At 43.6% G+C, this 25,809-nt stretch overlaps 1 protein-coding gene and 1 pseudogene across 5 annotated transcripts; both read left to right on the top strand.

The window, feature by feature from the left end:
* The first annotated feature begins 12,055 nt into the window (after window positions 1-12,055).
* On the top strand, window positions 12,056-12,773 carry LOC116156798 (toll-like receptor 2; annotated as a pseudogene).
* Window positions 12,774-14,234: 1,461 nt separating this feature from the next.
* On the top strand, window positions 14,235-25,280 carry TLR2 (toll like receptor 2). 5 transcript variants are annotated; one of them, XM_010992530.3, is made up of 2 exons: window positions 14,235-14,545; window positions 19,699-25,280. In XM_010992530.3, exon 2 carries the CDS (start codon window positions 19,715-19,717, stop codon window positions 22,070-22,072), a length of 2,358 nt encoding a protein of 785 aa, XP_010990832.3. In that variant the 5' UTR covers window positions 14,235-14,545; window positions 19,699-19,714; the 3' UTR covers window positions 22,073-25,280. The 5 variants fall into 5 exon arrangements, with proteins under 5 accessions (XP_010990832.3, XP_010990833.3, XP_031320272.2 ...); XM_010992531.3 differs by having other exon boundaries at window positions 14,542-14,680; XM_031464412.2 differs by lacking the exon at window positions 14,235-14,545 and adding an exon at window positions 14,934-15,092.
* The last annotated feature ends 529 nt before the right edge of the window (window positions 25,281-25,809 follow it).

The following is a 25,809-nucleotide window of genomic DNA, read 5'->3' as shown; positions in this document are numbered from 1 at the left end:
CATATTGGAGACTCTTGTGTAACAAGAGACTGCAGGTGGCCTCTAGGCGCCAACAGTGACCCCAAGCAAGGAGCTGAAATCCTCAACCCACAGCTTCAAGAAATGAATTCAGCCAAACACCTGGGAACTATTGGAAGGGAATCTTTTCCTAGTTTGGGCTGTGATGAAAGGCTTAGTTGGTATCTAGATTTCAGCCTGATGAGACCCTGAGCAGAGAACCCAGTGAAGATGTGCCACCATGTTGGTCTCCTCACCCGCCTGACAACAGTGAGCCCCCAAGAGGGCAGAGATTTGTTTTGTTCACTTCTTTTTCCCCAGCGTTGCTTGGCACATAGTGGGCGCCCAGTACATATTTATGGGATGAATGAATAAATGGGAAAGAACTTGATTTTGCTTAACTTCAGAGAGCGATTCTTACCCATAATACAGTCATTAAATATAATATGTACATTTAAATGTCATTTGTATACATATGTTTTGAAAAGTCTCTAGCAATTAAACCTCTGTCATAAAATCATCCTTGAGTTCCAGTTCTCATTATGCACAAGATGATATGATTCAATCCCTGGTAGGACAAAATTTATGCTAAAGCCAAAAATAAGTTTTAATATAAAATGAGTGTTTCTTAATCCATACAGATAAAATAAAACTTCCATTGGTCTTAACTGTGTCGTGAGGAGTTGGCTATTAGCATTTTCACACGCCAAACCTGGAGTGTATGTCTGAAATAGTAAATATGCTTTACAACATAACCTACATAATGGTCCTGAAGTCACTTAGTGATTGTTTGAAGTGATGAACTTCAAAACAAAAATTATGAGGACAGACCTCGATTTACAACAGAGCCATTTCTCACGTGGGCAACTTCAAAATGTAAGGTTTACGGTGATGGTTATAATTCTCCTGAGCAATGCAAGAGACTAAGAGACAGCCAGATTCAAATATGTGGCTATTTTGTGGCAATGGTCTATGTAAAGTGGCTTCCCTTTGTCAGCTGTCACACTTCTGAATTTCTGTCATACCGGTTGTGGTAGGCAGAGTAATGGTCTTCCAAAGACGTCCACATCTTCATCCCCAGAACCTGTGAAGGTATACCTTACATGGCAAGGAGGAACTAAGGTTGCAGATGGAATTAAGGATGCTAATCAGCTGGTCTGGAGATGGGGAGAGGACTCTGGATTATTGGGTTAGACCCACTGTAATCATAAGTGTCCTTGTAAATGAAGGAAGGGCGCCAGAGAGTCAGAGAGAGGGTTGATGGTGTTATGCTGCTGGCTTTGAAGACGGAGGAGCCAGGTAGAGCCAAGGGGGCATTTAGAAGGAGGAAAAGGCACGGAAATGGATTTTTCTCCAGAAAGGGTTTTAGCTCGGTGAGACCCAATTTGGGTGTCCGACCTCCAGAACGATAAGATAAAAAAAAAAACTGTGTTGTTTTAAGACACTCAATCTGTGGTAATTTGTTAAAGCAGCAATAGGAAACTTATACAGCACTGTCCAGAAGCGACACATCCGAGACTTTACCCCAACTCCAAGCTAACCGGTTGGCTTGTCACAGTCCCTCAGATGCTAGCGGAACACATGAGACTGGTGGGTCAGGGACAAAGGACAATTTCTTACTCACAGCAATGGCAGCAGCTAGACTGTCAGCACTTGGCATGGTTCACTGAGCCCACATTCCCCCAGGGCGGTGTGACACCAGCACACGCAGGGGGGTGTGTGATGGAGGAGGGACCTTGAGCTTGGGGAACTCAAATCTTTCAAACTGAGCAGTAAGCATGCCAGCCCTTTGCTCCCGAGGCAGTTACTGTTACCTTCCAGAGCTGGAAAGTATGTATGAGAACAGTGGTTTTAATTTACAAACCACCTTTCACCTCTACCCTCTAATGTCATCTTCGTAACAACCTTGTAAAAAGGTTAACACTTCCAAGACACTGACACTCAGAAACACTGAATAATGCACACGAGACCGCTGGCCCAGTAAGGGCGGGGCCCCCTTTCCTGTCGCTTTCTGTTCTCCTGCTCTTGGCAAATCCACCTACTTGTGCAACTCTTCACCCTTTGAGGGTATGAAGCTCTTTGAATAGAGTAGATCGTTATTCAAGCTCCCACCCCAGTGACGTGCACGTGGCACATATGAGGTCAGCCGATAGAGAGAATGTGGGCTGTGGAACTGGGTACCTGGATGTCAGATCCCGGCGGTACCTCTTACCAGCTTCTCTGACCTCTCTGAGCCTCAGGTTGCAAAATGGGCTTCATAATTCTTTCACGGGGTTGTGGCGAGACTTCCGCCTCGTGTGTACTACGTTCACGTTGTCCTTCTTGGAATTACTTGCACAATTTATCTCTTCCTCATAAGACTGTGAGTCTTTTTTTTTTTCCATTGAAAAATAGTTGATTTACAGTAATATATTAGTTTCAAATGTACTACAGAGTGACTGTATGTTTTTATAGATTATGCTTCTAAAGCTCTTAGAAGGTATTGGCCATTTTCCCTGTGCTGTCCATGACATCCTTGTATCTTACCTCCTTATTCCTAAGAGTGTAGCTCTTAAGTCCCTGCCCCCATTTTGCCCTGCCCCCACACCTCTCCCATCTGTTGTTTGTATCCGTGAATCTGTTTCTGTTTTGTTAAATTTGTTCATTTTGAACACTGTGAGCTTCTCGAGGGCGAGGACCATGACTTTGGACTGTTCACCCTAGCAAACGGGTGACCAAAGGACACACGGAGTAAATGTTGACAGGACACAAATAAGGGGGCACCCAATAGGTGCTTGACATCCAGTAGGCCCCTCCTCTCCTGCCGTGCTCCCCTCGCCAGCACAGAAGGCTTGTGCCCGGCTAGGGCAGTTTCAGAGGAAGTTCAGGCTCTCCGCAGCCATCACTTTCATTTCCTACATCTGAAATTTCTGTGAAGCACATTATGCAAGAGTGGAATTTTAATGCAGTCCTTCACTGGACGTCCTGCGGCCAGACAGCGCTGCCTCTGTCCCGGTTCCTGGCAGAGCAGGCGTTGGCACAGTTGGGCAAGGGTCTGAGTGTTTCTGTGGGTGCCAGGGACAGCATCCTCAGCAGGTCATCCCTCAGTCTTGGAAAAGAGAGCAGCATCCTTGCCATCCTTCCCGCCCCAAAGCCCAGCCCCGGGGCTCCCTCCTCCGAGAGTGATGAGAAGATTTACCCGGAGCCCTCCCCTGACAAAGGGGCAAAACCCTTCTGCCAACAATGCTGTCATTCAGTGGGTCCTTCTGCGTCTCCTTTCCCTGTCCTGGACTCTATGCGCTACTTCTGAGGGGATCCCCCTTCTTCCCAAACACTTTGCCTTCATTGTCCCAACTGAACCTGTGTGAGGCAACTCCCTCGGCTCCCATGTTGTACCTCCACCCCTGTCATCCCTGCTCTCACTGTCCGAGAGAAGCTAAGCTTGTCTAATTGGTAAGAAGGAGACAATATTCATCCTAAACTCCAAAGCCCAGTGGCATTTACATTCCCTGGTATACCTGCCTTTTCTCAAAGGGACTTACTGAGCCAAGTGGATGCCGACGCCACGATGTTCACAGAGAATTTCTGACCGGTTGCTCCACTCCAGGTCCCTTAAGGACTAATTCTTTCTTGGTCACACCTGTCTCTTTGACAGTGACACAGGGGGACGGCTGGGGACTTGCTGTCTGGTCTACACTGGACAAGGCCTTTCCTGGCCTGCTGAGTCTTCCGCACACAGAGGGCCGGAGACAAGGTAGGTTTGGGATCTGATTATTTGGGGGAGAATTGTTATCTGGTAACTTTCCTGGCAATTGGCTTAAGGTTAGAGACAAAGGCTTTTTAGGAAAGACTGAGGAGAAAAAATTTACCCAGATGTCCACACCCACTCACGTCGTTTAATTTCCTCTCTGAATTTTCATCCTCTGCCAACACAGCTTTGAGCTTTGCAATTTCATATGTCTTAAGAGTTCCTCGGTCAACAGCTTGTCTTCTGACCAGGGCTCATGAGGTCACAAAAGGCCAGGCACTGTTTGTGTTTTGCACGTGGCATTTTGCCTAATTTTCACAATTACTCTAGTAAGTTCGTTTTACAGAGATGGTCACTAGGTGAAGACTGCACTTAGCACTGCCTCCCTGCTTTACTTTCAGGTCAGAAATGTTTTTAAGTCACTCTGAAATAGTATATCTCACAACAAAAAAGAGTCAGAGCATCCTAATTTTTCAGAAGCCAGTCTTGACCGTCAGACAGATGGACAGTTGAGGGAGGATCAGACCTCATTGCACCCGTAGCAGGTTCACGGTCGACGAGGTGACGTTCCTCCTGCTCCCTCGCTACCTGGAGATGCCATCACTAATCTTAGCAGGTTCTGTGGGGCTGGGGGCAATGGTCAGGATTTTCATGGTTTTATTATGATCATGATCATGATTGCTCCTGGCTCATTACGGCTTTTCATTTATTTTCTGCGTACATGCTGAAATATTGGTTCTTAAAAATACACTGTGTTGGCTCTAAAGGACTCACATGAGTCTCTGGCAAAGTCAGCTCCTGGACTGACTCAGGGCAGCTGCCAGCCGTGGCCCATGCACCACGGAGCACAGACCCAGCGCTGAACCAACTGGTTCGGGAAATCAGGAAATAGAAGGGTGGCTGTGGGCCAAGCAAGCGACAGTGTGATATTCCTTTCTTCCAGGAGAAATGACAATTTGAGTAGACTGGCCAACCTCCAGCAAACTAGAGCAAGAACTGAGTTCCCATAGTTTCAATGCCAGGACCTTTCTTAAAAATAATAGCTAACACTGAACATTTACCAGATTCCTGGCACTGTCCTCTGGCTAAGAATTATCGTCCCCCTGTAACAGATGTGAAACTGAGTCTTGTGATCGGTGACAGAGTGGGCAGGTGGAAGAGGCAAGCTCTGAAACCAACTTGCTGTGACCACAAAGCTCTTGCCCTTACAAGCCATGCTCCGTTGTTCCCATAACACGGTGGAGGAGGGCGCCGAGGGGTTGTGCTGAGCCCTGGACACCGGCCGGTTCAGCTCTGGGTCTGTGCCCTGTGGTGCATGGGCCACGGTTGGCAGCTGCCCTGAGTCAGTTCAGAAGCTGACTTTGGCCGCGACTCATGTGAGTCTTTTTGAGCCAGCACAGCATATTTTTAAGAACTAATAGTTTAGATGTATGCAGAAAATAAGCGAAGAGCTGTAATGAGCCAGGAACAATCATGATCATGACCATAATACCACCAGCTAACGATGATTGATCTCTTTCTCTATGCCAAGCTTTCTGTTAAGCACTATATGTGCACAACCTCACTTAAACAGGAAGGAAAATCAATTGGTATTTGAGAATGTTCCATACGAGCCATTATTCAATCATCATTTAACTTCCTTCTTGGACTTGAAATAGTAAATGACATCATTTCAGGCCGGGTTTGTTTTGCTTAAGAGTCTCACATGAGGCAATCACCCTTGAATTGTGCAACGCATTGGGGCAACGTTTATATAAAGAAACTTTGCAACAATATAGGGGCACATGCATATACACTATAACAAATCTAGCCTTTTCTGTCCTTTGAGTGTTCAGGCACATTCTCATTCAATAATATTATTCTCATCGATCAAGTCTAGCAAGATTGTGAAGCCTAGGAAGTTGTCTATGGAAACCTAGTGAAATGCATGGTTCAGGGGCTTGGAAATCAGACAGAAGGAGGCTTCAATCTTAACTGTGTCACCTGGCAGGCCTCGGACCCTTCTGAGCCTCTTTAAGTTTAAAATGCAGATAATGCCTGCCTCATAGACTTGCTAACGCATTAAACAAACACACATTAAACAACACGCGGAGAGATTAACACAAGGTAAGGTCTCAACTGAAGTAATTACCTCCCACTCCTCCATCCCCGCTTTGGATTCTACTCACCCAATTTGACAGTGTTCACTGACTTCTCCTCCATTCTTCAAGCTCTATTCCGTGCCCCATTTTATAGTTCTTCATTTCCTGATTATCTTGAGTGATTCATTTATCTATTCAAAAGTTTTTACTGAACCGTACTACATACAAGTTACTGGGTAAACACTGAGAATACAATGGTGAGTTAAACACACCAGTTCTGTTTATGGCCTGGTGAAAGAGGCAGGCATTAATCACACACTTGGGAGGACACAGCTACGAACTAAGCTAAATGCTATGAAGGAAAGGAAGGCATATCTAGGGTGAAAAGTAAGGGAAGTGAAGGTGAGTGGGGACCTGAAGGAGAAGTGAGTCTCTGCGGCAGGTGGTGGTGATGCTGCTGGTGGAGGTGGCGGTGGTGCTGGTGGAGGTGGTGGTGGTGCTGGCGATTCTGTAATGATGGAGGTGGTGGTGATGGTGGGGTTGATAGTGATGGTGGAGGGGATGTTAATAGAGAATGGCATTCACAGCAGAGGAAACAGCATATGCAAAGGATCTGTGGTGAGTGGAAACTCTGTGTCTGGAAACCTGAAAGTCTGATGTGGCTGGTGTGGCTGGCACAGGTGGTGATGGGGACAGGAGGCAGAGACAGGAAATTTAAGCACGAGCTGCACCACAGATCCTGCAGGAACTTGTAGTCTACGTTAAATATTTAGATCCTCATCCAAGAATGATTTGGAAGCCATAGAAGAATCTTAAGCTTGAGGTGGGATGAAATGATCAGTTCCATTGTTAAATGATCATTCTAGATCCGTATTGTCCAATGGTTGCCACTAGCTACGTATGGATATTGAACACTTGAAGTGTTGCTGGTCTTTGCTGGGATGTGCTATCAATGTGGACTATACACTGGATTTCAAAGACAGCATGAAAAAGGAATGTGAAATAGCTCATTAATTTTTTCATAGTCATTACATATGGGAATGATAATGTTTTAGGTTAAATAAAATAATTTTATTTTGTAATTAAGATCCGTTTTACCCGTTTCTTGCTTACCTGTTTAAATGTAGCTACCAGGGCATTTAAAATCACATAAGCAGCTTGCACTAGTGGCTCCGGTGATATTTTCATGAGTCATGGCTGCCCTAGATGCAGGGTGAAGCAAGCGATACGGAGAAGGCAAAGCAGGTGAGACCACTGGGAGGCTGTTTTTGGAGTCGAGACAACAGGTGAAGGTAGCTTGAACTAGGATGACGAAAGTAGGAGTAAAAAGAGTTGGATGGATTCGAGGTAAAATCAGCAGGACAAGTCTCCCAGCAGAGTCATCTGGGTGCATGGTGGTGCCAGGTGTTGAAATAAAGAACGCTGGGAGGGGGTCAGCCTCGGGAAGAGGTGTCATGAGCTCAAACTTGGACATGCTGAGTGGACTGCTCTGAGACACCCACGTGGACACGTCTCAAGAAGGCAGCTGCCTCTCTAGGTCTGCAGCTTGTTGAGATGTCTGTGCAGGAGACTTCAACTGGAAAGGAGCTGGCACGCAGATGAGCACAGACGAGACTCCTCAGGAAGAAAGCAGCCAGTGAGGAGTGGCCTAGGATCTAGACCTGGGAAACAGCGAAGGGAAGGATAAGTCTGAAAAGGAGAGTCAAAAAGGGAAACTAAGCATGTGGAGTCATGGAAGCAAAGGGAGAGGATGTTTTAAGAAGGAAGGAGTGTCACAATGAGATCTGTTCTAACTGTTCTAGGCGACAGGAAGAGAGTCAGCGACATAGTGATCGCTGATAACCTTTGCAAGCTGTTTGGAGTCACAGGGGTGGAAGCCTTATTGGAGGAGAGTGAAGACAGGGCAAGAGGAGAGGAAATAGAGACTGGACATGTGAAGCGCTCTTTCCAGAGCTGGTGTATGAAAGAAGAGAAAGAGAGACACCTGAGGAAGATAGATGTCGTTGATTTTTGTTTGTTTGTTTGCTTTAAATAAATATGGAAGAGGCAGGAGCACTGGCAGGACACAGAAGGACACTGGCAGACTGGAAGATGAGGCCACAACTGATGCAGGCTGGAGGAAGCTGTGGACACAGCAGAGGAGGAAGAGCAGCAGTTAACATGGGGAGAAAGGAAGCACTTAGCACATTTCTTTCTCTAGTGACTCAAATTTAATTTTGTCAATGTTGGCATTATTTTAATATCCCCACAAAATTTTGTCTGCAGAAGAGATAATTCAGAAGTTTGCCCTGGCTTTATGATTTACTATCTAAATTACTAAATTTGCCAAATTAAAAACCTTGTCATTCCTTCAGCTTTTAGGTTGGACTATATTTATTTATAAATATACCGAATTTAAACACCATTTAAAAGGAACCTTAGCTTTTGTTTGATCCTACTGACAAACTCAGCTAATTAAATGTTAAAATAGTTTAAGTGACATTACAGCACCATACATAATTCGGGGATTCCCTCTTAGACAGTTGGCCAATGATACTGACCAGGAAGCTGGCAGTAGTCTCGTCTGTGACCCTGTTTAGTACGCACTGAACCCTGGTTATGCTTTATAATATGACTGGGACCTGAAGAAGACAGTGGTCACACAGCTCATGTCCCTGGGTTTGTCATTATCATGAGCTCATTTTTTCCATCCACACAGAAGGTAGCATCTCCTACCCAGACTGCCACACCACATGGTTGGATTTAACAGTTATTTGAGTCTAGATATTTCAAAATATTTTCCAAGGAGCTCCAAGGAATTTGGAAGTGGATGAACTTTTGTGTTCTTTTCATATTCTTCCTGCCTGATGAGGACATAAAACCCTTACAGATATTACAACGATACCAGTTGCTCACTCACGGTTGTGTCTGACTCTGTGATTGGAAAGAATACACTGTATGTCTTCATTCTTGTCTTTAAATGAGGTCGGCTATTGTGTGGCAATGGTAGGAAGCTGGAGCAAGAAGCCACCGGTCAGAGTTCTCTCCTTGCAGTTCCAGCTGAATCTCCAATGTTTATACTCCATTCCTCTGGACCTAATTGATGCTCTGAAGGGGCATGTCAGTTCCCCACCCAACAAGTAGTAGGTGACAGTACCTTCCATGCTCTCAGGGCTGATGATACTTCACTGCAAAAAGGAGAGCAAAGCCCACGCCCTCATAACAGTTACATCCAGCCACATTCAGCAGGTGTATGTGAATTTGGAAGCTCCTTTTCTTTCGTCTAGAACAAGTCCTGCAACAGATGAAAATTATTTGCCTTGTCCTTGACAGTCTCGTATATTTGGACCTAAATTATAGCAGCTTATCTCAATGTCATCTTCATAGCTCGGTCCTTTGCTTCTGGGATAGAGCATCAAAGAACTTGAAGAAAAATCTCCTTCCCTCTTTTTTTTTTTTTTCTTAACATTTTTTATTGATTTATAATCATTTTACAATGTTGTGTCAAATTCCAGTGTAGAGCACAATTTTTCAGTTATACATGAACATACATGTATTCATTGTCACATTCCTTTCTCTGTGAGCTACCATAAGATCTTGTATATATTTCCCTGTGCTACACAGTATAATCTTGTTTATCTCTTTCCCTCTTTCTTTTTTTCATTTCCCAAGTTTCAGACTCCTGAAATATTTACAAATTATCTAAATTACTGTAAACTGATTATACTTCAATAAAAATATATATATAAAAAAATTTAAAAAACAAAATTTTTATGGAATTTCTATTCTGAATGAACTTAAGATTGATGCTTCTAAGCCTTGGCAAAATGTACCAAGAAGTTTGAAATCAAGGTAGAAGATCAGTCACTGGGGCTGACAGCTGAAGCAGTCAATTTTACTCTGAAAGATTTGGTTGGTCTTTCTTTCTTTCTTTTTAAAGAATAAACATTTAGACCATTCTTGCTAGGAAGATCTTAATTTCTGGAATCATTATAGGATGACAAGTTTAGTCCTGGAATGAACTTTGTAAAATTTGGGTGGTGAATTGCTCTGAATATGCATGGTGTGCTATTGGCAAGGTGAAAAGTTGGAAAGTAGCATTCCAGAGGGATAAAGCATCTGAATATGATATTAGAAGATTTTATACTATATTTCTAGGTAGTTTGGACTTCAAACAATTAAGAAACAATTTTCTTTCCATCAAGAAATATCTTAGTCAAATCTCTTTGGGTTGCAAGTGAGAGAAATGAAAGTAAACTTATTAAGGTGAAAGGAGATGTTTTATATGTAAGGCAGGATGACCCGCCAAAGAAATTAGGTGCTTTCTCCTTCCTTCTCCCAAAGACTAGCAAGAGATGGCACCTCTGTTTTGGAGATCTGATATATCCATCCTTTGTACTTGGAGGGAAGATTTACCAAAGTCGGTTTTTTTTTTAAGATAATTTATATGCAATAAAATTTATCAATTTAAAAAGTACAGTTTGATGAGCTTGACAGAGACAGTCATGTAACTGCAGTCACAATCATGATACAGAACATTTCTATTGCCCTCGAAGTCCCCTGCATCCCCCTTTGTGGTCAGTCCATTCCCCCACCTGGCTCCCTGATAGCTCTGCTTTCTGTCACAGTTTTGCTTTGTGTAGAATTTCACATGAATGGGTTCTATAATATTTATTGTCTGTGTCTGACTTCTTTCACTTAATATAATTCCTTTCAGATCATCCATTCTTGCATATTTCAGTGGCTCTGCCTTCTTATGTTGAGTAGCTTTCTCTTGTACAGATACACAACAATCTATCTATTCACGAGTTGATAGATATTGGGGTTGTTTCTAGCTCTGAATAAAGTACATGCTTTTGTGTGGACTTATTTTTTTTCATTTCTTGTGGGTAAATACCCAGGATTGAGATTGCTGGGTCACTGAGTAAGTGCATATTTAATTTTACAGGAAATGATCAAATTTTCCCTAAGTGGGTATATCATTTTGCATTCCCACCAGCAACATATGAGAGTTTCAGTTATTCAACATCTTTACCGATGCTTGGTATTGTCAATCTTTAATTTTAGCCATTCTAGTGAGCATGTAGTGGTATCTTAATGTGTTCCCCCCACCCCCGCAGTTTTATTGCAATATGATTGCCATGTACAATTGTATTTGTTTAAGGTGTATAACATAATTATTTGATATATGTATATATTGTGAGATAATTATCACAATAAGTTTAACATCCATCATTTCACATAGTTACAACTTTGCTCTTTTGTTGAGAATTTTAAGATCTACTTTCTTAGCAACTTTCAAAAGTATAATACACTATTATTAACTATAGTCACCATGCTGTATGTTACATTCCCAGAACTTATGTATCTTATAACTGGGAATTTGTATCTTTTGACCAGATATGAAGAGGTCAATTTTATTCTGAAAGGTTTTTGGCAATCTTTGAAGTTTTCAAAGTATTTAAATGTGAGAAACACTGCTCTTCACATGAGATCACAGGTAACAAGAAAATCTTAACACTCAGGCTCACAGCGAAAAAACTAATAGTAAAACAAATTGAAGTAATTAAACAGTAAGATTTGAAAAACAGTTATTGGATGTCGAACTGGAAGACTGTACTTCAGGAAAATGGAAAATGGGGTGGCTGAGATTCCATGATCAGACCAGGCTCAACAGAAACTATAATAACAACAGAGCTTAGCTATGAGAATCTTCCATGATGACAGAACTTTAAAGACATGCTTGTTTTATATTAACTAAAGATATTCACAGTTGAAAGTGCCAAAGTCTGCTTAATACCAACCACATCTTGGCATGCAATATTTCAAATCCACAGGATACCTGGATCTCAGTGAAAATTTGATACTTGGAGACTAATTGAAACAGTCAGTTCGTAAGGATGTGTGAGGCTTCCTACAGAGTTTGAATTTAAGACAAAATAATCTATAAACTCTGGAGAATGTTACTTACTCTAGAAAAATCTGACTAACATTGGTCTTGGTCAGTGTACACTTGGTTCTTACCAGTGGCCAGAAAAGGAAACATAATTGAAATTATCCAGTGCAAAATTACACAATTTAACACTCAGTGTTTCCCAGACTCTAGGCATATTAGATGTTAGCAATAAAGTCTTTTATTTTGTCATATCCTAAAGAATTTAACATTTTCAAGTATCTGTTGAAGACCCTCCCAGATGCTTCCTTCCTTGGTAATAGGTAGGAAAATAAAACTTTCTCTAACAAACAACTTGATTTTTTCCCCCCCAAACTGAAGTCTTTGGAAGCCGGCAGCAACAGCTCCATTTGCTCCCGCGACTTCCTGTCTTTCACGCAGGGGCAGTGAGCACTGGCCCAGGTCCTGATCGACTGGCCAGAAAACTACCTGTGTGACTCTCCATCCCACGTGCGGGGCCGGCGGGTTCAGGACGCCCGGCTCTCGGTGGCTGAATGCCACAGGGCAGCCGTGGTGTCCGCCGCGTGCTGCGCCCTTTTCCTGTTGCTCCTGCTCACCGGGGTTCTGTGCCACCATTTCCACGGCGTGTGGTACATGAAGATGATGTGGGCCTGGCTCCAGGCCAAACGGAAGCCCAAGAAGGCTCCCCGCGGGGACCTCTGTTATGACGCCTTTGTGTCCTACAGTGAGCAGGATTCCTACTGGGTGGAGAACCTCATGGTCCAGGAGCTGGAGCACTTCAACCCGCCCTTCAAGTTGTGTCTTCACAAGCGGGACTTCATTCCTGGCAAATGGATTATTGACAATATCATCAGCTACATCAAAAAGAGCCACAAAACCATCTTTATGCTCTCGGAGAACTTTGAAGAGTGAGTGGTGCAAGTACGAACTGGACTTCTCCCATTTCCGTCTCTTTGACGAGAGCGATGACGCCGCCATCCTCATCCTGCTGGAGCCCATTGAGAGGAAGGCCATTGCCCAGCAGGGAGGGTTTGAGTTAAAGAATAATTCTAGTTGGTAAAAGAAAAATATCTACACAATGAAATATTCTCAGTTTTCAAAACTTGTCTCTATTTTGATTTAGAATTTTGCTATCATTATTTTGCATAAGCAGTAGCAAGTAGGATTCTTAAAAAATTACAGGTGTTACTGAAACCTGTTCAAAGCAGAAAAAATTTGCAGAATGAGTGTTTGTGTACAAAGATCTGTGTATTAGTGCAAGGATTATAGCAGATTTTCATTAAGTGGTTTTTGATGGATGTATTATTATTTTCTTTAACTATTACAAAATATTGTATGTGAACAAGACACAGACTGTTTTTTGATAACTTCACTTTAGAATTTCAGTCAGTTTCCAAAATATAGATACCATGAGCATTACATTTTTACCAAATACTTTTCCATATTTTGTTCATTTTCTAACTGAAAAAACAGTTTTGTAGGGAGTTAGAGGAGGTCTCAGGTCACAATGAAAAGAAGCTGAGGAGTTTTGGAGTCTGACCTGGGATTTGTCACTTGGCTGCTGTGAGTCATGTGACTTGAGGCAAGTTCTTTAATCACTTGACCTGAAGGTGTAATATCAGAACTATTTATTTCATGTGTTAGTGTGAGATTCAGGTGAAAAGATTTATGTGATAGAGCTTTGCAAACGTTAAGAACTGAACACATGTAAGAATGTTCCTGAGTAAAATGTGCTAATAGCTTCCTGAGAATGTTTAGAAAAATCTTCACTGTATACAGAGGACACCAGTAATAAGTTGTGGGTAAATAAATGATTTCCACCTAACTTTGCCAGAATATTCGAATTGACTTTGGGATTATGAAGCAATAAAATCAATCAATCTAGGCAGTTCATCTAGAAAAGCTAGACAGAGAAAGAACAGAGGTTTTGGGTTTCAAGGCAAAGAAATTGGAAAGAAGTTTTCTTAAGTACACAGTTGAGAAATCATGAGGAAAAGAGGTGGAGAAGTAAGAAGAAGAAAGTCTTTCAGACATCTGAAGGGCCTGGATGGTCAGGGATACAGACAAATCTCCACACAGTAATCAGTAATCTATATGGAAAATCAGACTCCACTCTCTCAAGTTCACATCACATCACGTTAAGCCTAGTGATTAAGTTTGTCAGAGTTTGGAACCTTTACTGAGCACTAGGCATGTAGAATAGGGTAGATAGAAGGTTGGGGCAAGAAACCAGGGTATCAGAAGGAACCCTGAACATAGGGTAGAATTCTGGTTTCACATCTCACTTCTGCCACTTGCAATTTGCATGGCATTTCCTCCCGTGTAAAAGAGGAACAAGAATACTTCTTCAGCCTCCCACCTCAATTTGGGAAGATCAAATGTAATTGTGAATATAAAATGTAGTTTATGAATATTAAGGCAGCTTAATTTTTAAAAGCTATTTGTTTCCCCTAGAAACATGCCTCACTAGTTTCTGGGGCCATGAAGAAAGCCAGTCTGACTGGTTTTGAAATTACTTACTTTGAGAAGCAAGGATAGAAATGAGCAAGGTATGGACTAAGGTTCAAAATCTTGGATGTAGGCGGGAGCCCACATCTTCTCATGGTAAGAGCAGGGATCGGAGGTAGGTGCCAGAGGCGGTCATGCACCACCAGGAGACTGCCACAGGACTGAAAGTTTTAAAACATCTGGGCTGTCCTTAACTGCAACTCAGGCAAAATCTTGCTGTGTCAGTCTGGGAAGTGACTGGGGAGTTATATAACGCAGGAGAGCACAGGCTTGCGGGTGGAAGTGGACCCTGGACATACACTGGCCGGTGGGTTGTGCTGAAAAGGAGGAGGAGCACAGGTGGGTATCAGGCATAATTCGCGAGCTGGAATTTGGACTTCCGAGGATGGAGAAGAACGGAGACGTGTAAAAGCGGCATGTTTCAGGGCAATAAGAGGCTTTGAGTGCCTGAAGCTTGAAGAAAATACTGGCAGGGTAATAAGCCTTCTCTTTGGTTTCGAAATCTGCTTCTGTCCTTGGGGGAATCCCAGGTTGGAGGGGGCTGTGGGGTGGCGGGGTCGGGGTTGGGGTGGTGTGGACTCAAGCATCCCGGTTCTCGTTCCGCTGCCCCGCGACCCCCACCCAGGTCCCAGCAATCTTTTCTGACCCGGGCCCGGCACGAGGCTGCTGTCAGGGCAGGACCTCGGTGACGGTCACCTGACCGAGCCCGCGGGGAGGGGCGGAGGTGCCGTTGTGTCCCTGGTCACAGGAGCCAGGCGCACTCCGCGGAGCGGGTGGTCCCCGCCCACCGGGAGAAGGAGGCGCCGGCCGCACGCACTGCTCTCTGCAGGTTCTCCTGGGCGCGGGCGGGTCCCGACCCGAGGCGGCAGAAGGCGCGGCCGCCCAGGTACGTCGTGTGGAAAGCGCGCTCCGCGGGCCTCGTAGCTCCGCCGCCGTCCCCGGTCGGGAGGGCAGGCGGGGCCGGAGGGTGCCCGCGGCGCGGATGCGGGCGCCAGGGGTCTCTGCTCCCCGATCGGTGGCACCCGGGGTCCCAGTCTCGCGACTCGGGTACGGGGGAGGCGGCGCGGGCGCTGGGGTGGCGGGAGCACCCGGTCCCCAGGCCGTCGACGCTCCCGCAGTCCTGTCTGCGCGGCCCCGCGCGTGGATGTGGACACCCGCCCGGTGGAGGCGAGCCCGGGGGAGAAGCAGGAGCTGCCCAGAGGGGACGGGGCGCGGCCCAGGTACGCCCAGCCCATGGCGTCCCGGTGCCCGCCGGCCGCGGCGGGGCCCAGCGCCCTCCAGCCTCCAAGGGGGTGGCCGCAGGGCGCTTCCGAGGGCTCCAGGCGGCCGCATCCCGGAGGCGGGAGTGGGCAGTGGCTCGGCCTCCCCTTAGGGCCGCCCTCTCGCTGGCGGCTCTGTGCGCCCTGGCCGCCTCCGTCCTCGTCCCCCCGAGCGGCGATGGCGGGGATCAGGTAGAGGCTTTCCAGGTTGCACAGGCGCGTCCTGCTGGGGGTGCGTCTGCGCTCACTGGTTACCCCTGGGGCCGAACTGTGAAAGGTAGATTTCGGCCACCAGGGTTCAGAAGTGGGACAGGGTCAAGATCCCGTTCTGCCCAGGACTCTTCGCTCCCCTATTCAGAGCCTGGCCTCTGCTCCAGGGTGGGCTTCACACCCGCTGCCGTTACAACTTCTTCAACTTCTATAAATGAGAACTTGTGTTTAGAACTTAGAAGCCGCCAGCCAGGATGTTTTTCCTGTTGGGAGGGTGGTTGCGGGGGAAGGGCTGGGAGACAAAGGAAACTGATCCGGATGTAAACAAATCAGCCTGGTGAGGTGCTTGTAATCTTGCAGAAGGTCTTGTCTGCACTATGACTAACTCAGATTTTTACCAAAAAGCAACTGGTAGATAAGATGGCCTGACTTGAAAGTACTCCCCACTTCCCAAAAAAGGGGCAAACATCCTTTCAAAAAATGACTTGTTCACCAATATTTTAAGTTTGTTCCTTTTTTCAAAAAGCAGAGAGCATTTGTATCTTTAAACTTTTTATAATGCACCTATTACGTAACTTGCCGGATGTTGACAACATATTTTGGAAGTTTCTAAGGTGTCAGTTAATTTTTTTCATTATTGTATTTAAGAATTTGGCATGCTTGGTTAAATATCTTGTTTTGATTTTAGTGATGGAGCATAATTTATTGTATGTGACATCCTGAGTGTAACCTCCTTATAAAGACCTTTTAGTAAATCTAAATTGTATTCATCCTCCCAAATAGGCTTACTTGTCAAAATTGTTTTTATCTTCACAATATCATTTAAAATTTACATAACTTTTTCCTCATACCAAAAAGCCTCATCCGGGTTTCTGAGCGTTGTTTTTTTTCTTATCTATCATTACATTAAAAAATTCAATTATTGCTTCTTGTTGCCTACTCTTACCAGGTTTATTTTCCATATTGCTGAAGAACATGTTTTCGGTTACTTCTTTCAGTGAGGGTCTGTGGATAAAAATTCTTTTTTAGGTTTTGAATGTTTGAAAATGTCTATCTCATCTTTATTCTGGATGATAATTTGTTTGTTAATTAATTAATTTTTATTGAAGTATAGTTGATGTATAATATTGCATTAGTTTCAGGTGCATAGCAAACTGATTTGGTTATACATATATACTCTTTTTTTGACTCTTTTCCAGTATTGATTATTACAAGAAATTGAATATAATTGCCTGTGCTATACAGTAAATACTTGTTGTTTATCTATTTTATATATGGTAGTGTGTATCTGTTAATCCCATAGTCCTAATTTATCCCACCCTCTTCCCCTTTGGTAAATTTGTTTTCTATGTCTCTGAGTCTGTTTCTGTTTTGCAAAGAAGTTCATTTATACTATTTTTTAGATTCCACATATAATTGATATCATGTAATATTTGTCTTTCTCTGTCTGACTTACTTCATTTAGTATGATAATCTCTAAGTCCGTCTATGTTGCTGCAAATGGCATGATTTCATTCCTTTTTATGACTGAATAATATTCCATTCCATTCTTTATCTTGGATGGTAATTTAAATGGGTATAGACATCTAGACTGACAGGTGTGTTTTCTCAGCCCTTTGAGGATATTATCCCACTGTTTTGAGGCTAGATGAGAAATTTCTATTCTTTTTTTGCTTGAGATTCGATATGCATTTGTAATTTGGGAATTTATGTTCTTCTTCAATTCTGAAAAATTCTTAGTTGTTGTATCTTTTAATATTTGGTCCCATATCAGCACATGTGGCAGGCTTGGGTTCTGCTTTCTTACGAGAGAGATGTAGCAGGCTGGCTTCCAGCCAAGTGGAGACCCTGGGCCAGAGGGCAGAGATTTTTAAGGTCCCTGTTCACATATGGTGTAGCCTTTTCCCTGCATGTGGCTCTGTGGAAAGCCCACTTTCAGTTCTGCATCATGCACTGGGTCAGGAGTCCCTTCTCCACTCCAACTTCCCCCAGACATCACAGCCCTCATCCTAAAGTGGGTGTCTGGCTCGGGTTTCACTCTGGGGCACAGGGCTGCAACTTCCTCTCGGCATGAGTCGCCTTTAGCACCGGGCTTACTCCTCACACTTCCATCCTTTCCTGAGTCTTGGACCAATAATTCCTCCCCACTTTGTCAACTTTCTCTATTCCTTAAGCAGGTGATTTTTATTTTGTCCAGATCCACGACCTCCGTTAGATCTGACACCACTCAGTCTAACTTGAGCCGTCACCCTTGCCTTTCTCAGTGTCTTACACTGAGGAATTCTCTGCCCCATGTACTGGGGAAACGGGAGAAGAGACAGGTAATTCTGATCTTCAGTGTCAAGTCATTAACTGTAGTTCTAGCATCATTGATAATTTTTATTTGTTGAAAATCCACCATGCAATAGGTACCAAATAATATCTGTATCAAATAGCCCAAGATCTCTGCTCTTATAAATTTTATCTTTTAAAGAGAAAAGGCTAGAAAAATTAAAAATGGATGTGTTTGACATTAAATCTTAGCCAAAATTGATATAGATTTCTTAAGATTTGTGCAATATATTACAAAAATGAGGGAAAAAAATCAAATAAATTTTGGTTCTCCAGAGCAATTATACTAAGAGGATTTTTTTAATGGCTGATTAAGCAGAAAGACAATGGGATAGATATAGTACCAGATAGTAATAGGCGCCTCATCTTAACCCTGTCAATTTTAGAGGTGGGTGCAATGATGGATGGGTAGCCCCTGGGGGTTAGTTTCCATTGTCTGCTGTTTCTCCTCTTCTCATGCTTAATACCTTGCTTCTTTTCATGTCCAGTTGTTTTTTATTTTATTCTGGGCATTTTATTTGAAAAATTACTTGTAGAAAGAAATGTGAGGCCTAGGATAATGTTATCTTCTTTGAGAGAAAATCTTCCTTTGCTTCTGTGGGTACCCACGTTCCAGAAATAACTGTAGTCCGTTTTCAGAGACTGAAGCAGTCTGAGCCATCCAGGTAAAGCAAAGCTCTGCTGCAGTTTACCGGAGGGCTTATTTTCTGAAGTTCAGCCTTACCTGTCCCATCCGTGACTGCCCCGGGCCTTAACCTTTAACTCCTTGTCTTCCAAGGCTGTCAGAAGTGCCATGCACCCTATCAGACTGTGCTGACTGTGTTCATGGTGATCAAGGACAAGGCCGAACATTTTGGCAGAGAATTTGAAACTCTAAGAATGACATAGCAGATGAGAAAAAGAACCCAATGGAAAATATATAGATGAAAACTGTAATACTGTCATGTTGATTGTTTCCCCTAAATGATCTTTTAAAAAATAGTGCTGGGTCACTTAAACGCTGCTTCCTGCACTTAGTCCTCTGCAGGAAGAGAAGCTTCTCACGGTCTGATTGTCCCTCAGTCCAACCACCTTGCTCTCCCAGGGGTTCTCAGCATCTCTCCTGCCCACTAGTTGGAGGTGCAAGACAGGTTGGCAAGCATGGAACCTTCTTCTCTGGGTTAAAGAGTGGGTTCCTCCTGGATCTGCATTCAGTGAAAGTTGTCCAGTGAGAGCCGTGGTCTGGCTCTGTTAGACCTCTAATTCTAGGGGGTATCAGGGCAGGGAGGAGGCATGCTCCTACATAAGGTTTGAAGTGTAGGAAAGTGTAGGAATAGGTGGTTGTACATCCGTATGGTTAAGCCCGGCCCATTTCTTAAACTGCTCGCTTGTTTATTCCTCCTTTCATTCATTTACTCATTCTTTCAACCCATGTTTGGTCCCGATCCACACTCCCAGATGGAACTGTGCTTTTAAGTCATGGCTCAGTGGCAGTCTGTCTGTGTTAGTGTTGCTGGATGTGCCAGGGAATTCATTTTTTATCCCCATTCATACATTCCATTTGCCTGTTACTTCTTGGTAGTTAGCTCTGTGTGTGTGTGTGTATGTGTGTGTGTGTGTGGTGTGTATTGCATTTTACAAAGTGTTTTTCAAGACAAGAATTAAGATATGCTGTCAAACACAATCACTCATTTGAACCTCTCTTATTTGTAGGTTGCGTCACTGGACAATGCCACATGCTTTGTGGACAGTGTGGGTCTTGGCAGCAGCAATCAGCCTCTCCAAGGAAGGGGCCCTTGATCAGGCCCATTCTCTGTCTTGTGACCCCACTGGCGTCTGTGATGGCCGTGCCAGATCTTTAAACGCCATCCCCCCAGGGCTCACGGCAGCTGTGAAAAGCCTTGACCTGTCCGATAACAAGATCACCTATGTCGGCAACAATGACCTGCAGAGGTGTGTGGGCCTCAAGGCCTTGAGGCTGGGGTCCAATGGAGTCCACACAATAGAGGAAGATTCCTTTTTTCCCCTGAGGAGCCTCGAACATTTGGACTTATCCTATAATCGCTTGTCTAACTTATCACCTTCCTGGTTCAGGACCCTTTCTGCCTTGAAATTCTTAAACTTGCTGGGAAATCCTTACAGAACACTTGGCGAAACGTCTCTTTTTTCTCATCTCCCCAATCTGCGAATTCTGAAAGTAGGAAATAGTAACCCCTTCTCCGAGATTCAGGAAAAGGATTTCTCTGGGCTCAATTTTCTTGAGGAACTTGAGATCGATGCTTCAAATCTGCAGAGGTATGAGCCAAAGAGTTTGAGGTCAATTCAGAACATCACTCATCTGATCCTTCGCATGAGGCAGCCGGTTTCACTGCTAGAGATCCTTGGAGATCTTTTAAGCTCTGTCGGACATTTAGAACTGCGAGATACTGATCTGAACACGTTCTCTATTTCAGAAATAGCCGTCTATGAAACCAATACATGGATTAACAAGTTGACCTTTAGAAATGTAAAAATCACTGATGAAAGTTTTAGTGAGCTGGTGAAACTGCTGAATTATATTTCTGGGATGTTAGAAGTAGAGTTTGATGGCTGCACCCTGAACGGACTTGGTAAATTTAGAACGCCTGTTTTAGGCACACTTAAATACCTAGGTAACGTGGAGACGTTAACAGTACGGAAGTTGACTATTCCAAATTTTTTCTTATTTTACGATCTGAGCAGTATATATTCACTCACGGGAAAAGTGAAAAGAATCATAATAGAAAACAGTAAGGTTTTTCTGGTTCCCTGTTTACTCTCACAACACTTAAAATCGTTAGAATATTTGGATCTCAGTGAAAATTTAATGTCTGAAGAATACTTGGAAAACTCAGCCTGTGAGCATGCCTGGCCCTTCCTGCAAACCTTAATTTTAAGGCAAAATCATTTGAAATCATTAGAAAAAACTGGCGAAGTTTTGCTTACTCTGAAAAACCTGACTCACCTGGATATCAGTAAGAATAATTTTGATTCAATGCCTGAAAATTGTCAGTGGCCGGAAAAGATGAAATACTTGAACTTGTCCAGCACAAGAATACACAGTTTAACTTATTGCATCCCCCTGACCCTGGAAATTTTAGATATTAGCAATAACAATCTCAATTCATTTTCTTTGATTTTGCCGCAACTCAAAGAACTTTATATTTCCAGGAATAAGTTGAAGACCCTCCCAGATGCTTCCTCCTTACCCACGTTATTAGTTATGAGAATCAGTAGAAATACAATCAGTACTTTCTCTAAGGAGCAACTTGCCTCTTTTCAAAAGCTGAAGACTTTGGAAGCCGGCGGCAACAGCTTCATTTGCTCCTGTGACTTCCTGTCTTTCACGCAGGGGCAGCGAGCACTGGCCCAGGTCCTGATCGACTGGCCAGAAAACTACCTGTGTGACTCTCCATCCCACGTGCGGGGCCGGCGGGTTCAGGACGCCCGGCTCTCGGTGGCTGAATGCCACAGGGCAGCCGTGGTGTCCGCCGCGTGCTGCGCCCTTTTCCTGTTGCTCCTGCTCACCGGGGTTCTGTGCCACCATTTCCACGGCGTGTGGTACATGAAGATGATGTGGGCCTGGCTCCAGGCCAAACGGAAGCCCAAGAAGGCTCCCCGCGGGGACCTCTGTTATGACGCCTTTGTGTCCTACAGTGAGCAGGATTCCTACTGGGTGGAGAACCTCATGGTCCAGGAGCTGGAGCACTTCAACCCGCCCTTCAAGTTGTGTCTTCACAAGCGGGACTTCATTCCTGGCAAATGGATTATTGACAATATCATCGACTGCATTGAAAAGAGCCACAAAACCATCTTTGTGCTCTCGGAGAACTTTGTGAAGAGCGAGTGGTGCAAGTACGAACTGGACTTCTCCCATTTCCGTCTCTTTGACGAGAGCGATGACGCCGCCATCCTCATCCTGCTGGAGCCCATTGAGAGGAAGGCCATTCCCCAGCGCTTCTGTAAACTGCGGAAGATAATGAACACCAAGACCTACCTGGAGTGGCCCGCTGATGAAATGCAGCGGGAGGGGTTTTGGTTCAATTTGAGAGCTGCAATAAAGTCCTAGGTTCCTTCACCAAAGGCCAGTCTTGGTCTGGTGGTGGTTTCGGTCTCACTAGGTATAACCAAGTCCACTCCGACACAATTATACGTAAGCCACACGAATGAGGACTTGCTTACTAAAACCACTAAAACTGTTCAAATTTGCTCTAGAGTGCTGTTTTGTAAAAACTGCTACCAGAATGGGAGACCATGGTTCTGGGCTTTTCTTTCTCCTATGAGAGAATCATGATCGCAGTCCATTATTGATATCTGAATTATCTGTACCAGTTGGCTTAGTCCACTAGGAAACAGCATAAAGGAACAGAAAGTTGCAAATGGAAATACCTACAAGGCGTGTTTCATGTGAACTGGGTCTGTCTTTTTGGGTATTTGATGATCGAGTTCTTCAGCCCCAGGGAGAGGGTACACAGCACAAAGTGCAGTAAGTTCTGTGTTTCTCCAACAGTGAAACTAATAAGAATACGTAGACAAAATACTCAATTTAGAAGAATTTGAAAGAAGCCTTCTATATCCGTGACTCTGGTCTTCAGCCTTTCACTCTTTGTGAAGCTCTGACTGGGGTCTGGTGCCTCTGGCCCCTCAGCCCCTGTCTTCAGGTCTGCCTCCCCTGCCTCAGGTTGCTTTTGTCTGCTTTGACAAGTCTTGTTTCTGATTCCAAAAAGGTCTTTTTTTTTTTTTTTCCTTCTGAAACTTTATAAAAGTATGTGTGAGCTAAATAGATGTTTAACAAGTATAGACTTGAATCTTATAATGATTGGAAAATATTTGAGACCTGATAATGTAAAAGGTAGATGCTGCTTCCATGGGTTAATTTTTATAATTAGGTAATATGACATTAAACGAATGCATTATATTGAAAAGCAGGGAGTTATTTATGGATTTCGGGCAACCCTCTTCTTAAGCTGGGAACCACACATGACAGGAAGTGGCCTTGCTCAGCTCTCAGCCAGGACTGGGTCTGTGTGGTTAATTGGGCTCTGGAGTCAGAAAGACCTGGGTTAGTACATGTGTATCTTTGGGCAGCTCAATCTGACCCCAAATATTTTCCTGTCCTTAAGACAGGGATAATAATAGCTACATGACAGGATGTGATGTAGTTATCAACATGCAGTTAACGCCAAGGAGGGAGGGTCTAGCTCAGTGGTAGAGCGCGTGCTTAGCATGCATGAGGTCCTGGGTTCAATCCCCGGTACCTCCTCTAAGAGTAAATAAAATAAATAGACCTAATTAGCTCCTCCCACAAAAAAATTAATTTTAGATAAACAAGTTTATACAGTATAGCACAGGGAACTATATCCGCTATCTTGCAGTAGCTTATGTGAAAAAGAATATGAAAATTAATGTATGTATATTTATGTATGATTGAAGCATTGTGCTGTACACCAGAAATTGACACGACATTGTAAACTGACTACACTTCAATAAAAAAAAAAAATACAGAACATACAGTAACATCAGTGAAGCCCAGATCATGTGCCCTTTGGTTGCCATTCAAGCTGAGGTGACAGGAGGGCCACGCCCAGGAGAGTGGGAGCCACGGGAGCTTGCACAGGGCGACAGAGGTGCCTGTGGGTAGATGTCACCTGTTATTGTTATTTTCCAAGAAGTCATTCACCTTCTTAAATATTATGGTTTGTAAGTGAATGTTTTTCTGTTATGGGTACTAGCAGAGATCTAAGGTGTATTTTCTGTTGTCTGCAGAAAGTTATCCTGAAGAAATAAGTTCATGAAGTGCACAAAAGGCTTTAGTCCTTGGGAAACTCACGTGGTGTTTCTTGTCTCTCATACAGACTCCTGGGAGAGTCTAATGGAGGAGGCAGCAGCCAGCCTAGGAAAGAAATGGGCAAGTTTAGGAGGAGGGAACTGGAGGAGTTGCCATAGAAACCAAACACACAATGGGCTTTTTGCTTTACTTCTCTGTTTCTTACATGAGGCACAATGCGAATCATCATGAGCACCAGACAGATTTCATGTGGACTTAGTTGATCCGCAGATTTAATTTTCAATAATTTAAACAGCGATAGAAACAGCTTCATGGTTAATTGATAGATGTAACGCACTATTTTAAAAGTAATCTTTATTTTCCTCATTGCAAATGTTAAACGTGCTTATGGCTGGAATTTTGGAAAGGAGACAAGAGCATATTAAAGAAAATAAGAATCAGCTCTTACCCCTTCACTGTGAGAGAACCACTGGTAACGAGGGACTGTTTGCTCTCCGTAATTTTTTCAGTGTATTCAGTGTATATATACATTACTTCATAAAACTGGGATTAAATTTTTAAACGCCTAAACAGTGTAAAGAAAATAGCATCTTTATTATTTTTTTTCTGAGATTGTTTAGTGATTATCTAACATTTCTGAACTCGGAGGGTCACTCAGAATTCCATGCAAATACACACTGGTTTACTTGCGCAGAGTTCTAAAGGGTCTTCCTGCAGCTGTCCAGAAAAGGTAAGTGGCAAAGACATCAGAGGTCAATTTAACGGCTCTTTCTTTTACAGAGGAAAAACTAATTTTTAGTTGGCGCTTTATGCAACTGGGAGGTCTTTTATTTGTGGATAGACTCAGGGACTTGTCAAAGTTCAAGAATATTGTTGTATTTTTTTAATCCTTGCCCATGCCTGGTACGTAGTAAATATTGAATTGTTGAAATGTTTGCTGAGCAGAGAAATAAACCAGAGTTAAGTCTTCTAATAATCTGGATGGTGAGCCAGCTGTGATACTGAAGCCCTGAGCAGTTTCAAGAAGGAAAAATATCAACAGCTAGAAAGCTTAGCGTGAGTTACCATTACAACTATGATGGAATGTGGTACAGCATTAAGTTCATTGTCCATATTTTTGACAATGGGTGTGTTTCCTTTCTACTTCATACAAGTGTAACACCTTCAAGGATGGGAAAGGAGATGTCTGGTGTTATGTATACTGTGTTAACTGCTTAGCAAATGACCAGTCACTGAAAACAAATTAATTTGGGGGAGTTTAACATATTGTTCTTGGGTGACTTCGTTCTGACTGGTCTTCGCAATTCCATTAATTTTTTTTTCTTTCTTGCTGGATTAATTCACTTAGTTCAGCAAGTATTTGTCGAGTGCCTGTTGTGTGCCAGGGGCTGCTCCAAGTGCTGGAGAGATAGTAGGGAACAAAACCGATCAAATTCTCTGTCTTCATGGAGGGGAAGCCAAACAATAAACAAATGAATCTCTGATATGATTTCAGGTATTGATAAATGTTATGAAGAAAATACAAGCAGCATATGGCAATGGAATGGTTGTGTGTGCGTGTGTGTGTGTGTAAACAGGGTGCTCAAAAAAAGAGTGATTCTTCCCCTTTAGTGCAGCCCTGGGGTGGCCTGAGTGCATCTGGCAGCCCCAGGAAAGCCAGCGTAGATCTGGTCCATGGAGTGGGCTGTGGCACTAGTGCTAGAGGTTTCGGAGTAACCAGTAACTAGAGGACGATACAGAAGGTCTCAGTGGTGTCAAAGCTGCCACGTGGTAACAAGTACCAAGGACAGAAGACCGTATCCTTAAACCATCGAGCACTTAACAACTCTGCCTGCTTTTTTGAAGATGTGGAACTGGTAAGCAGGTTTTTGTTATTCCTGAATGTTGTATCTGAGAAGTACTTTGCAAACCTCTGAAACACATGACAGGTGAGATCGTTATAAGCCAAACTGGAGGATGTCCCATGGTGAGTTGTACCAAATGTGTCACATGCGTGCATTAGAAAACGATCATAATGG

Source organism: Camelus dromedarius, chromosome 1 (assembly GCF_036321535.1).
Source record: "Camelus dromedarius isolate mCamDro1 chromosome 1, mCamDro1.pat, whole genome shotgun sequence".
NCBI lineage: Eukaryota > Metazoa > Chordata > Mammalia > Artiodactyla > Camelidae > Camelus > Camelus dromedarius.
The sequence above is the reverse complement of the archived record's forward strand: the minus strand, read 5'-3'. Positions and strand labels throughout refer to the sequence as shown.